Source organism: Columba livia, chromosome 16, assembly GCF_036013475.1.
Source record: "Columba livia isolate bColLiv1 breed racing homer chromosome 16, bColLiv1.pat.W.v2, whole genome shotgun sequence".
Classification (NCBI taxonomy): Eukaryota; Metazoa; Chordata; class Aves; order Columbiformes; family Columbidae; genus Columba; species Columba livia.
Genome location: NC_088617.1, coordinates 13,705,032 through 13,719,858, shown reverse-complemented (window position 1 = coordinate 13,719,858; position 14,827 = coordinate 13,705,032). Strand labels below are relative to the sequence as shown.

Sequence of the window (14,827 nt, the reverse complement as noted above, 5' to 3'; positions counted from 1 at the left end):
AGACCAAGTAACATGTAAAACTTGTATTCAGTGTGTAACAGCCACCTCGGTAAGACAGAAGGGTGAAGAAGGATGGACCACCCTTGCTTTATATGTGCAGGGAATGGTCCCAAGAGAAATGCAACAATTTATGCTCCTATGCACCATCTGTACAAAATAACCAGGTCTGGTCAGAGACCGGCCTGAGCTTGCTCCTTCCCGATTCTCAGGAGGCATCCAGGCCACCAACGAGCACCAGAGAGAGGATGAGCCTGGAAAACTGGGGTAGCTTCCTAAGTTGGTTCATTGGGTGAGACAGTTTGACCTGCTATGCTAAAACATAAACAAACACAGTTAATTTTGCTTTAAAGTTGCTGATGTGTTTTCCTTACCAAAAAGTTATCACCTGAGAAAGTTATACCTGAGGACACACTTATAACAATATAAAAGCATCACCTGTTACTACACCAAACTGTCTGAATGCCCTGCTTATCTGGCATCCAGCTTAAAAGCTCTATACTCCCCACAACCTGAAACATACTTTTTAGTTGAATTTTCTTAATTAAAAATAATCTAAATTTGTGCTCAGAATAAACCTCCTGTTAGGTGATGTATTCCCAGTTGAGCTAAATTGCAATATAATCACACATCAAAACCAGCTCTTGGTTAAGCACTCTCAAATTGTTTACAATATAATACCTTTCCCTGCAGAGGTAAGAAACACACGGTTTGTTGCAACAACACAGAGAACAATGTAGTCACAGATAAACTGATCTATGGATGATCTTCCTCCTCGTCATGAACTCCATCACTCCTGCTTCTCTGATTTTCATCTTCAGCTGGAAAAACAGCTGTTCAATCAGAAAACAGACATCTTGAGAAAGGTTTTCATTTGCGAAACTGCTAGCATACGCCTTCTTGTAGTTGCATCCATTTTAATCATGAAAATCCATATCAAAACATTTTATTTGGCTAATCACTCATTGTGTAGTAGGGTATCCAATTGCTGGAGGTCAGAGAAAACACTCATTTAATGCCTCTCAGTTGACAGTAATAGGTCACAGGGATACTATTATGGCAATGTTGTGGTATTACTGCCAGTGTGTATCCCTGAGCACGACAGCTGTATAAGAAGCTGCAATGAGAGTAGCTGGGCTCTGTAGAGCACCCAGCACAGTGAAAATGCAGGACAGAGCTTCTAAGACAACACAAGTACAAATAATAGTGTTTATCTGATTAATAATAAAAAAACAACTGTACATCTCTGACCTTTGTCATGTTAGTTTTATATTTTATGAACATGGCAACACATCTACACACTGCAGTTTACTCACACATAAAGACATAGGAAGGTTAAATGTTGAAATTTTATTAAAGAATGATACTGAAGGAATCAGATCATTGGTTGTGACAATAGCATGCCTAGGATAATTACAGAAAAGCTGGTGTGAACTAAACGTGCTTTAAACACACCAAAATGTTCCCTTCCACTCCAACTGTCATGTAGAAACACCTGCTTTCCAAGCACAACTTAAAGAAGCTTTAGGGCTACTCTAAGCTATGCCTTGGTTCTTGCACCTTCAGGCCTGGGAGGACTGAACGGCTCAGCAGAAGAACGTGTCATTGTTCTGCACTCCTCCATTCACCACGACAGGCGCAGCTCAAGAAAAGCTTTTCAAGCTTCTGAAGACCCTGAAGAAGTGGTGATACTGCTCGTCCATTTGTTTGCGTCAAATGAGATGTGGAAAACAGCTTTCCTACCTAGAAAGGAAGAAAAGTACACGTTAAAAAGAACTAGAGGTTTAGTTTTGTTCATAAACTAGTATCGTTATTAATGTAGCGATTAATATCTTAAGGACTTCGTGAAAACTCAAGAGTGTCTTTAAACAGCCTCACTGGAGGAAAAGGGAGTAACATGCAGTCTGAACAGAAATTGTGCTGCAGCCACTTTAACAAACTGATCTCCATGAGATGAGTGACTGCAGGACACACAACCACATTGTGTTGTAATCATCACAAAAGACAGGTGGTTTGCCTTATTGTCCCCAAAGGGCAGCGAGCAAGCGAACGAGGCCTCTTGGTTGTGTCACACACCTGACACAGGCGCTGGAGTCAGAGTGTTCTGCTCAAAGACGGTGCCTTATCTTTCCAAAGTGTAGGTTGTAATTCAATAAGCAATTCAATACCAAAGCATTACCAATCTTAAAATGAAAATTCCTATTTGCCTACATCATATCATTTGCCTATAGCGTATCATTCCCTAGGCTGACAGAAGAGATGGTAAAGAAAAGAAAAATACTCATAAAAGCATGGAAAATGTAGATAAGACTTTTATTCTATCAGTCTTAAACCAAAACTACGCTGGTGGTTTTATTTTTTTAAAGTATTTAAATATGATTTGGTCTAGAAACAGAACTTAGTACTTGCCCCAGCTGTGGAACAACTGGAAGGTGACTACAAAAAACCAAACCAAAACCAAACAGATTTTGCAGCTGGCCCAGCGTGTTCCAAAGCGTTCCTGGCACACACAGCGTGGGTACAAACCAGTTCGCGCTGTTTGGGAACCTTTTTTTGCCAGTCAGGTTGAAATTATATTTAAGTCCTAGTGCTGGCAACAGAGCAGGTGCTGTTCTGGACGCTACGAGAGCAGCTCTTTGCCACAAAGAGGGTGTTTTGTACCTAGGACAGAGATTGTCCTTGTCCTCTCCAGACACAGAAAGTTCCTGACAGGGCTGCAAAGACTGAGCAGGACTGAGAAGTAAGAGAACAGTGATGTAAAAGACGTTCCCCCTGCTTCAATGAGAATTCATGGTGGATTTGGGTAGAGCGGGCAAGGAGTACTAGTTAACGTGTCCTCAAATCTCGTGTTCTTCAGAAACAGGAGAGAGAAAAAAACAAAAAGTAGTTTAAACACCTCCCAAGCCTGTCACTTGGTTGTGATGTCAAGATCTAGAGGACTGGGTGACATTTCAGTGCTGGCGCTGCAATGAGCAGCAAACTCTTCAAGGATTAAACACAGAATCACAGACTGGCTGGAGTTGGAAGGGACCTCTGGAGGTCATCCAGTCCAACCCACCTGCTAATCTGTATTTTTATTTATTCTCTTCCTGAACGCCTGTTATTTTACTGCTCTCCCCTTCAGCAAAGGGAATGCAGCAAGTTTATTAGAGATACTGCTGCATTTTGGCTCGCCTCACATCATCTGTTTCTGCTCTACAAAGGCAGGCAGCACAAAGAACTTCTTGGCTCACCTTGATTCTCATGACCTGCCTTCTTGGCAGTTGGGTTTTTCTTCCTTTTTAAGGGAATGAGACATAATTTTGATCCCTATTGGCTCCTTCCTAGGAATTTCAGAGCATCTCATTCTCTGCGGAAAGAAGTAAAATATTTCACTTTGATTATACAGAATCAATAGCATTCCAAATACCTACACAACCACATTCATACTGTGTATTAAACAATCACTGACAAAAGCACTGGAAAATCATTTTCTTTCTAGAACACTGTGAACATCAGGTGTATTTACAAGCACATTGTTTTGAAAGTGGAATTTGCAGGTGATCCTTATTAATGAATTTCAGCTGTAATCAATAATTATCACTGTCCGTACTGTACTTTCAAATCCAGGCTGCCCTGGCACAGCAGGACTGTAATGTCACTCCTATGTGTGTATAACGACAACATTTACAAGAAAAGAAAGCACTACTTACAGAGATGCTGTCCGGTAGCAAAGAAGAAGGATCTGCAGCCAATCCTCCGCAGGTGCAGGCCAGCTTCCTCTCTTCGCTTTCACAAAAGACCTTTAATTTGCAAGTGCTCTATTTACAGCCTTGGGTGTTTAGACTGACATGCCTCAAATTGTTGCCGATTTAAAGCCACCTGATTTTATTTCTCTTTACTGTGGCTGGCTGTTGTGAGCCCGCGTGTCTATACGGTTGCTCAAATTTGGTTCAATGTTAGCAGGTGATTTTAGAGAACTCTGGTTTATGGGAACAAGTCTCCCTGAGTAGTTACAGGATGGAACCAACGTTAAGTAGGTATGTTGTAGAGACCAAACGCTGAACTGGTCTCCTTCAATGAGCAAAAGTACTGACCGACAGCGTGACCTGGTGAAGTATCATTAAAAGACTTGATAGAATAAACTGAAATTTTAATACAATCTGTGCACCACTTCCAACATCTATATGAAAGCCTTTCAGAGAACAGGTCTTCCGAGTCAAAGCACACGTGGGTAACTTCAAAGCAGCTCTGATTTTCGCACTGAAAAATACTGATGCTCCTTTTCAACAACAGTGCCAGAAGCCTGAAAAATAATGATGGATTCAAAATGCCATTTGTTAGAACAAAAGTCTTTAGATGTGGAGATGTTCCGTACCTGAGAAATCAGAGAAAGAACATTTTAAAAAGTATTTAACAGCCAAATAGCACAAAGATTATAAGCGCACCATGTTGCGAGTACGCGTGCTCTCTGTCAAGCTGCTCGTTATACTGATACTTTATAAACTGGCTTTGCTGGCCTCAGCATTTCCATAGAAAACAAGCGTGAAAAAAGTGGTAAAATAAGAAAGGAGACAGAAAGCAAGACAAAATGCAGAGGAAATAATAATGAATCGAGGATAAAAGACTACCAAGTTCTGGCAATGTGCTGGGTGAAGGTACCGGATTCAGGCCACACTTGGGTTTTCAGCCAGCGTGCACTGTGCCCGTACAAGTCAAACAAGCGGGTTGCAAGTTATTATTATTATTATTATTATTATAGAAAGTCAGCCTAGAAAAGTGGATAGACCAAGACAATGTCAAAAAAAGCAGCAACAACTGGCTGTTCATTCCTCTTTGTCCCCTCCCTCCACACAAAACATCGTGATGGCCATCAAACAAATCAAATAGGATAAGAGAACGTTTAGTCGGCAATGTTTCCAAAGCAACTGGAAACACTTGGAAGTCTTTGATAATAAAGAACTACCCGACCAGGTAAAAAAAATGCCAAATCTACTTACGCATACACCTCGATACTAGAGAATCTGGTTTATATTGGTGCTTAACACACATTCAGCGTTTAGATGATTCATCTAGGAAGTCCTTACAGAAACCTTGTCTATTCTTGCATTTTAACAAGGTAGCAGTAAGAGGTGGTACTTAAAAATGTCAAAACATCTGGCAAAAAATATTGCCAGCTACCTTTTAACTTCAGCATTAAAAGATCCCTGGTTTTAGAAGGGAATTTGGTGATAAAAAAGATAATTTTATGAGCTGAGTACCTTGTAACAGCTCAGAGCTGCCACGAGTAGTAACTCCAATTTGCTCTTAAGTTCTAGGAATTAAAATTCTGTCTGTTAGGCAATGCTAAAGAACCACAGAAAACCTCGGATTGAAAGGCACGTCTGGAGGTCGAGTTTAACTCTCTGCTTCAAACAGGGCTCATCTCAAAACTACAGCAGGTTGCTCAGGGCATCAACCAGCCCAGCGTTGAATGCGCTGCTGCTGAAGAATTATCTTCCTTCTGCCCAGGCAGGGTTTTCCTTGTTGCAGTTTGTGCCCATTGCCCTTCACTCTTTTCTCTGTTCACCTCCAAGCAGAGTGTGGCTCTGTCCTCCCTGTAAATCCCCTCAGTTAGATGCTTCCTCCCCATCCTCCTCCTCCTCGCTAGGCTGAACAAGCCCAGTCGCCCCGGTTCCTCCTTGCTCCAGGCCCTTATCACCTCCGTGCTCCTGCACTGGACTCTTCCCAGTTTGCTGACACCTGGAGGCCCCAACCACCACACTCCATTCTTGTTAAAACCAAAACATCACTGGTTTCAGCCATGCACTACAGACCAAAGTGAAGCTGGCTTTGCAAAGAGATCCAGAAAATCTTTCTGGATGAAAATAGTGAAAAGGAGCAAGAAGAAAAAAAAAGGCAAAGAGAACAACAGGTAGAAACTAATAGGTTTGAAGAAATAAAGCTCTACCCAGAATGTAGACGCACAATAGTGCTGCTGTGGTTTTATGATTCCAATGTGCATCTTGCAGCAGAAAGGGCAGCACCCTTTGTCCTGCCCCCAACACCCATGTCTACCTGCTCTTCCATCCGAGCCCAAGAGCGGGGGCAGCTCTAAGGTAAACCAGATCAGGAGAAAGGAAGCTACATCTGTTCCCCATCTGGTTCACACTGTGCCCACTTCAACCTTCCCCTGGTTCAAAGGGGAAGAAACAGAAAGAGGCGCTGGGAGAAACCTGCCAGTGATGGGGGAGGTGTGGGCACCATCCCTTGTGCTCCACTCAAACTAAGCGGAGACCTAAAGCATCTGGCGGCTGACCCAGAGCACCAGTCTGCAAACTGAGTTTCAGAAGCTGAGAATGAAAAGCATGGTACTTGAATACTGTTTCTCATTCAAGCTCAAATTATCTGTCCCTCCAAGATCCAGGAATCTGAACCGGGAAAGCCATACTCCTATTCCATAAGACAGTCTGTAGAACAAGAACCTGTTCTAGGTAGACACAGTCCATAAAATACAACAACATTGCTCAGTACCTGTGGATTTTTTGAGAAGAAACCTTCCATATTGCATCTCTAATGTCCTTCTAAGGTATTCAAAACAAGTAAGTAGATTTAAGTACTCAGACATGACATCAAAGGCAACGAGTACAGAAGCATAGGACATCCTCCATAAGACACCCGAGATGGACCAAAGGGATACAGGCAGGGCCAGTGATCTAAATGGAACGCACTCCAAGCAGGGGCACCGCTGCAGCAGGAAATGTGGAGGTGCCCTGGCAATTTTAACAACTTCGTAATCATAGCAGGAATAAAAAGAGTTCCAGGACATTCAGGTTCAAGCTCAAATTAATTTGACGCACCTGAATTCTTAACAAGAACAGCCCAGGCTGGGACAGGATTACCTCTCAAAGCTTGGCTAAACGCCTGTGTTTGTGCAACTGAATTCCAGTGGCGAGAGGATCCTGTCTTCAGGAACAGGAATACAAACAGCAAGAGAATCAAGGTTTGTGATATTAATACTGTCAGGATAGAAAACCATTAATCTCCAGTGAAGACACCACTCTGAACACACTGTCCAGCAGATTAAACATCAGCTCAAAGCTACATATGTCCCCCACCAAGAGGTACAACAGGCCAGCTATCAGGAAGACTACCCTCCAAAATTAGCTACTCTAATCACAACTTTCTCCTTGAGGACCTTGCTGAGCAATCAGGCAGCTCCAGCAGTATTTGGCTGTCCTGAAAAACCTGCGCAGGTCCCTGAACATATGCGATGGCCAGATGGCAGCTCCAGGAGCGCTGGCTCTGTTAGCCAGGCAGATGCCCCCTGAAACAATGCTGGTCCTTGTGCTGGAACCACAGAGAAAGATCTGCCCTGTTCCTCCCCTCTGTGCCTGACACAAGCCTTCCCAGAAGGTGGTTCAGGCCCTTTTTTCTCCAGAAATTCTTCAGAAGCTCCCGTACTGATCTGGCATTGAAAGCAACTCCCGAGGTGTCACCTCCTGCACCAGCTCTGGCGGTGCCTGCAAACGCTGCTGCTCTTTTTGGTTGGCTTTTCATCAGAAGGCCTGAACAAGCAGCTTTCCAAAGAAGCCTCCAGAGAAACCCACTGGGATCAACGGGGATATGTTTGTTGTAACGATTACAATATTTGTTTACTTGCTGTTAGCCAAGTTCAGCGTTTCTTGCCAATATCTGAGGAGCGGTCACAGTGCTAATCCTGCGCTTACACACAGAACTTGATACAGGCGCGAAACTGCACAGTGCGGGAGAGCACCTGGAACAGGGGATACTGAAAAACGAATCCTGTGAACTGTGAGGTGACGGAATGCGCTGTGAAGCCGAGTTACACTAGAGTTACACTCAGCTGGAGTTGTTTCCTGACAAAGCCGAAGCGGCTGCTCCCCCTGAGAATGCCAGACAGGCAGCAATGACCCTTGGAGCTCAACCCTGGCCATGATGAAAGAAAAATTCTGGTGATCCCTGGCAGGGCAATGATACCTCAGAATCCATCAGCAAGGTTCTTTAAATCATTCCTGCTCCACTTTAAGCCTTTTACTATCACCTCAGTGCAATTCCTGACCAGCATGGTGCCTGGTACACGAAAGCTTTGGAAAGCAATCCGGACTGCAGAGGACGCTGACAGACGGTGTCACCGCGGCAGGTGGGACAGCCCAGTGGTGGCAGTTCACAGAATCCCAGAATGTCAGGGGTTGAAAGGGACCTGGAAAGTTCATCCAGTGCAATCCCCCCATGGAGCAGGAACACCCAGATGAGGTTACACAGGAAGGTGTCCAGGCGGGTTGGAATGTCTGCACAGAAGGAGACTCCACAACCTCCCTGGGCAGCCTGGGCCAGGCTCTGCCACCCTCACCGGGAACAAGTTTCTTCTCAAATTTAAGTGGAACCTCCTGTGTTCCAGTTTGAACCCATTACCCCTTGTCCTATCGTTGGTTGTCACCAAGAAGAGCCTGGCTCCATCCTCCTGACACTCACCCTTTATATACCTGTAAATATTAATGAGGTCACCCCTCAGTCTCCTCTTGTCCAGCTCCAGAGCCCCAGCTCCCTCAGCCTTTCCTCACACGGGAGATGCTCCACTCCCTTCAGCATCTTGGTGGCTGCGCTGGACTCTCTCCAGCAGTTCCCTGTCCTGCTGGAACTGAGGGGCCACAACTGGACACAAGATTCCAGGTGTGGTCTCCCCAGGGCAGAGCAGAGGGGCAGGAGAACCTCTCGGACCTACTGACCACCCCCTTCTAACCCACCCCAGGTGCCATTGGCCTTCCTGGCTCATGCTCATCCTGCTGTCCCCAGGACCCCTAGGTCCCTTTCCCCTACGCAGCTCTCCAACAGGTCATTCCCCAACTTACACTGGAACCTGTGGTTGTTCCTGCCCAGATTCAAGACTGTACACTTGCCCTTGTTCTATTTCATTATGTTTTTCCTGCCCAGCTCTCCAGCCTGTCCAGGTCTCTGGATGGCAGCACAGCTTCCAGTGTCACCACTCCTCCCAGCTTGGTGTCAGCAGCAAACTTGCTGATAGTGCACTCTAGTCCCTCATCCAAGTTGTTGATGAATATATTGAACAGTACTGGCCCCAGCACCGACCCCTGAGGCACTGCACTAGATCCAGGCCTCAGCTGGACTCTGCCCCATTGACCACGACTCTCTGGCTTCTTCCCTTCAACCAGTTCTTAGTCCACCTCACTACCCGATCACCCAGAGTCACTAGCCCCGGTAAGACACAGGCACCGGTCCGCGCGGAGGTGACAGAGCACATATTGCCACGACCAACAGAGGAATACGGAGAATAGCTTTATGCAGCTCTATCTATATAAAGCTAGTATCTGCAGTGGGTTGGCAGACACCACATGTTTAGTGGTACGGTGTTGGCAACGTGCGTAACTGCAATGGTCTTCTACTTTAAAAGACCATGAAGAAGATTTGCCTGGGATTGTTATTGATACTGCTCACAGTGTTAAACTGGAGATTAAAATTTACTTCCTGTAATTAACCTGGATAAAATTGAGTTGTCAGAGGGGTGTAAGAGCAGGCACGTGTAATGTGGATAATTAAACTGACAGAACTTACTTCAGTGACTCAAGATTCCTTTTCAACCTGTTGTTGGAGATACACATATATATAATTACTACTTTCATATGAAGGCTAGAAAATATTTGATTTGGCCATTTAGTAATGGATTCCATGCAGCACCTCTGCACTCGCTCCAAGTGAGATAAGACACTGAGGCAGCCAAGGAGAGAGATCCCAGCAGGGCCAAGTCTGTTCACCCTCTTTTGGGCACAAGCTTTGCTGCCTACGGTGAGCAACGTCTGTCAGCGGCTGTGAGCCTTGAGACAGGCAGTTCACAGCTCGCTTAGCTGTTCCTACAGCACATTTCAAGTATAAAAGGCCCAAGACTTAGAAAAAGCAGAAAGTCTGTTCCAGGAGTTCAGCTCCCTGCCTGGTTTTGCACATCCTCATCATAATGTCATCTAAATTAACCTTCCACAGCTTGCTTATGGGAATGTCAGAGAAGGCAGTACAATTAAGATGATAAATCAGCAATCACAAATTGAAAGTAGAGTATTACTCAGCTCAAGGAACTGTATACACGAGTGGAACTGGAACTAATATCCAGGGGAAGCAAACCTTGCACTCACTTTGAAAGCCTGTGCAGGATGATTCTTCACAGCATAAAATAACAGTGCTGGTGCACCTGCCTCTGTTACCATAGTCTCAGAAAGACAATCAGCAGCATCACAGTTATTATGATTATACCAATAATTTTAAGGGACACGGCTGTCCACAAGGGGCAAAAGCAGTGTAACAACGGTCATGCACAATGAAATGAGTAGGTCAGTCCCAACTAACCCTCCACCAGCTGGTGGGTGAGAGCTGCACCCAAGCACGGACTTACCGAAACTCTCCAGGGGCCGCACCACAGCGAGACACATGTAGACCAACAAAAGCAAAGCTGCAGATCACACCGGTTTGTAACAAAATTATATGGACTCTGAGGACCTAGGGTGCCAGTTACAGCATCCTGCTCTGTTGACCAGAGATTTACCTTTACAATCACTGCAAGGCTAAGAGAGCTTTGAGGCAGACTGTTCCAATTTTCCCTCAACCAATACACGTTCTTGTCAGGAGTGGAACGTTTTACGCGGTGATATTTTGTGGGTTGATATAAGGATACTATTGTTACTTCATGGCTATTTTAAGACTTACACAGTTATCGAATGGATGCTGAATGGCCAGAACAGTTTCTTTTTCCATCTGAATAAACGCGAGTTTTGTTACTGATCTACTGGTAAGGTATTTTTACTCTTTCATTCAGATACTTCTTCAGTTCCAGACTGAACAATCCCATTGCCCCAAAACACATGTCATAAGGACAAGCAAGACCATATTTGAAGAAATACCTCCTGTTAAAATGACAGTATTGCCCTTGCTAACATCTTCTTGCCAATGAAAACCAGCAGTGCAGGAAACTTCTGACCAAGAAGAAACTCTTTAAGACCTGTTAGAGGTGAGAATCTAGATCTAGTGACACAGAAGGAAAATCCATCCTAAAAAGGCCTGGATCACCCAGTGAGGAGATAGGATATCTTCATACTTCCAAACCAAGACTAAAAACATGGGCAAAACCAAATTCCTCACATTTAACACTCACATAGATAATGCTCTGACTACAGGTTACCCCGTCATCCTCAACACCTGAAATTCCCTTTCGATCATCAGTGCTTCCCTCAGGTGGAGGGGACAAATAGGACCCTGCCATTCCCAACATCCTCGTTGGCGACTTTTTTAGAAGAGTTTTCAAGCGAGTGTGCCACCTGGTTCTTTGAAAACAAACACACAAACAACATTCATCCTCTGGAATGAAAATCTCAACTCTTCTATCAATTTTCATACACATCGGCTCCTCAAATACCAATTACATGCACTTGGAGGACACTACTCATGACACTCAGCACACCAGAGAAACACATTATGTTTTTGAAAGAACCACAAGGAAATTGCTTTTATAAAGTAAGAGATGCTCTATTCATTGTATACACTGCTCTCAAACACCATCCTAAAAACTATTTTAAAATAAAAGTGATAATATATGTTAGAACACCCTGGCCAGTGGAGAATTTTCCCCCCTGCCAGTCTTTAAGTTGTCTCCCAATCTCGCTTAAGCTTGTCATCAGAGGAAGCTTTTTGTGAGGAAAAAAAGAGAAGAGGAAAAACCAAATACGTGTTGTCAAACCCTCCCCTTCCACCTTCCCGTAAGGACCTTCTATCCCAGTCCCAGCACTCGCAGGTCTCACACCTGGGAAGTCACATCCTGTGCGTGAACGACCCTCACACCCCAGAGATGGGAGGAAATAACTCCCGAGAGCAGACTGAACCCGCACAGATCGCTAGTGAAGGGCAAACACACCGAACTGCCGCAGAGGCAGCTCTGACAAGGTCGGCGCTCAGTCCGACTGTCAATCCCGATCCTCAGGGAAACCCACGAACTGCCCTCCAGCCACAAACCAAGAAATAAAAATCCGTAACATTTCCAGACAGCAGCTGTGCTGCTCTGCCACACCATAACCCCACACCCCACGGGCTGTCACCTCTCTCCTTCTCTGCCTACATCTCATCTGAGCATTTAAACACGCCAGGAAACATCACTTCTCTTCCCCTGAGAAGACAAGTATCACATCATTCCTGTTTCCCTACAAATCAGCATTCCCATGCTGAACTTGCCAGCTCCATTTCCTTTCAAATAGGATCTGATGGATACAGACTCAAAACTCCCAGGGATTTTCTCATTTCCATTCCATTCGGAAAGCAAGCTGGCACTTTTAGGTCAGGCCTGAAGGTGGCTTGCATGCCTGAAAGCTTTTCTACTTTTCAGACTGTGCGGTCTAATGAAAGACATCACCTCTGCATACGTCCTTAGACATCATGGCCACAACAATGCTCCCATGTTTCTATATACTTTAAAAAAATCAAGCCATATCTACATTCCAAATAAGCTTCTAACCCTTATAAAATTTCAAAACATGTTTCAAAACATGATTTTGAATCCCTAAAAGTTTAAAGACACTTTAGGCTCCCTAAACCACTAAGATTAGAGGAAAATTGAGTGATATCTCACGAGGCCACCGTAAAATTGTAGTTTTCCAATTTAAACTTTTGCAAGTCATCACTATTCTCAATCAAAGATTTGAAAATAGATGAGAAAGTGCTCATTGCCATTAGAGAGCAAGATAAAGCTAGAAACACACAGAAACTGCTTAATATCACAAAAACGTTAGTCTTCCCTAACAAATCAGCCAGTCCCAGTGTCTGATGGGAGGAATTAGGACCGCACTCAGACTGTGGGAAAACAAATATTGATCAAAACAACTTGACATTCAAACATCTTCACTCTCTCAACTTTCTGTTCACCGTTACAACTAACTCCATTGGCCCTTGGTAAGTGTTCCAGGAGATCCAGGTCTCACTTCTCAACTCTCTCTTGCTCACCTTTCCCCGCCAGAGCTGTGGTTTCTGTAGCAACTATGGTGCAAATCTTGAGAGAAGTAAAAAGCCAGCAGACACACACTTGTGTTCACACCTCAACATTCACACCCGTGCACACAGGCGTGCGGAGTCACAAACCTACTGATAAAATTACTGACCCATTGAAGATACAATCCGTGTTTGAGAAAACATTTGAACCACTGTATGGGAGGTGAAAGCTCCACTAACCAAATATTTTCTAGGTGAAAGCCTGTCAATGTGTCTACATTCAACTTATCCTTGTTCTGAAAAATGACCTGTGCTCTTACCATCGTGATTAGAATTTCCCAGGGTCCACGGCTCATCGGAATCAAAGTGAGTATCTCCTCCTATTCCTGGTCCAGGAAAGTAAGCGTGAGCTAGGAATCCACCTTCTCCATCAAACGGAGAACTGTCTCCATGGAAACCAGAAGCAAAAAATATCATAATATCTGCCTCCTTTCTGTCATTTTTAATTTCGTGGTAGGGGACCTCTTCAAAGGTCAGCGGTGTCACTCTCTGCCAAACGTCAAACGCCTGTCGGATGGCTCTCCTCGTATCGACCTCTCCAACCTTGGGGGTATAGTTGTGTACACTGTGCGGATGAGAAAGAAGCATCCTTTAAATTTGCAGAACACATTCAAGATTTCTTCTTATCATTCCAGTACACAGCCGCCTCTACACAGTTTCCATCTCCAAAGAGTCTTTATTTTTTGCAGCTGCTACTTTGTGCACGCGAAGTTTTGCCGTTACAAATAAAGTTACAAACAAAACTACATTTTGCATTTACTAACAAGAATCTTCCCAATGCTTTGGTTAATCTTGCATCACTGCCTAAAAACCTGACAACCTTTCAGTCCTGGTGCAGACAGCTAAATAAGGTAGTTTAAAAACGTAAATCACTTTGGATTTTGTCTGAAATCATCGTGCTACAATGGAACCCAGCATATGAAAAAAACTGACTACTGGAATTCTTTTTTCAGAAACAAATCTTTCAATAAACTATACGGCCTTACTTATACGAGCAGCTTAATTCTCAGGACTACTCAAAACACTTAAGAGTCCACAGGAGCGATGGACCTGCCAGTTTGGTGCAACCCAGTCCATGACAGCTGATGATCCACAGTTTAAGGGGGTGGGGGAAAAGTTTAACTGCACATAAATTTCCCATAATTGTAAGCTTTAGCTTCAAAAGAGCTGTTCATGGACTGGTTTTTGTGTGTGCATATAACAGACTCGAGACCTATTAAACTTGGCTTGGGAAGTATGAAATATCTATGTCATAGAAGCAATTTCCAGTTTTTAATGAAACTGGCTCAATTTAGTATAATGATTGACAGATGAAAGACACTATAATACATTCAGTGGTAAAACAAGGTGTCTATCACTTGAATGGCAAACTACAAACACCGAAACTGGAAAGTTAAACTACTAGTTTGACAATGGCAAAAGAGAAGCCACCTGCCAACCTGCTTCCTGTTATGCATATGCTTAGATATGTTTTATTTGTACAATTATATACCAGTTTTGGTATCTAGGGTCCAGAAAAGGTTCAGAGCAGGATCTGACTCTCAGATCTTCACATACAGAAGGTGTCTCTTTAAAATTTGAGTGGAAGGAATGATTATCGGCAGGAGCTTCGAACCAGGCCCTGCTACCACCCTCTGCAGTCCCTCACTGAAGAATCCTCCTCTTCCTTTCTCAGAGCTCTCGGCAGAAGGAACAGAGCCCCCGATTCTCATTCCCTTCACACCATCGTATCTCTTCCTACACATTCTGACACCTTCCCCATGCTGGTCACTCATACTTCTATCTCTTCACCACACACTTTCTTTCTTCCTTA

General features: G+C 44.1%; 1 protein-coding gene across 3 annotated transcripts in view; it reads right to left on the bottom strand.

Annotated features, from left to right (window-relative positions):
- MMP24 (matrix metallopeptidase 24) overlaps nt 1-14,827 on the bottom strand; it is a 49,517-nt gene that overhangs the window by 24,303 nt on the left and 10,387 nt on the right. For all 3 annotated transcript variants that reach the window (XM_065032600.1, XM_065032598.1, XM_065032599.1), the window contains one exon: nt 13,275-13,579. In XM_065032600.1, coding sequence (XP_064888672.1) covers nt 13,275-13,579 — 305 coding nt within the window. The remainder of the gene's footprint in view (nt 1-13,274; nt 13,580-14,827) is intronic.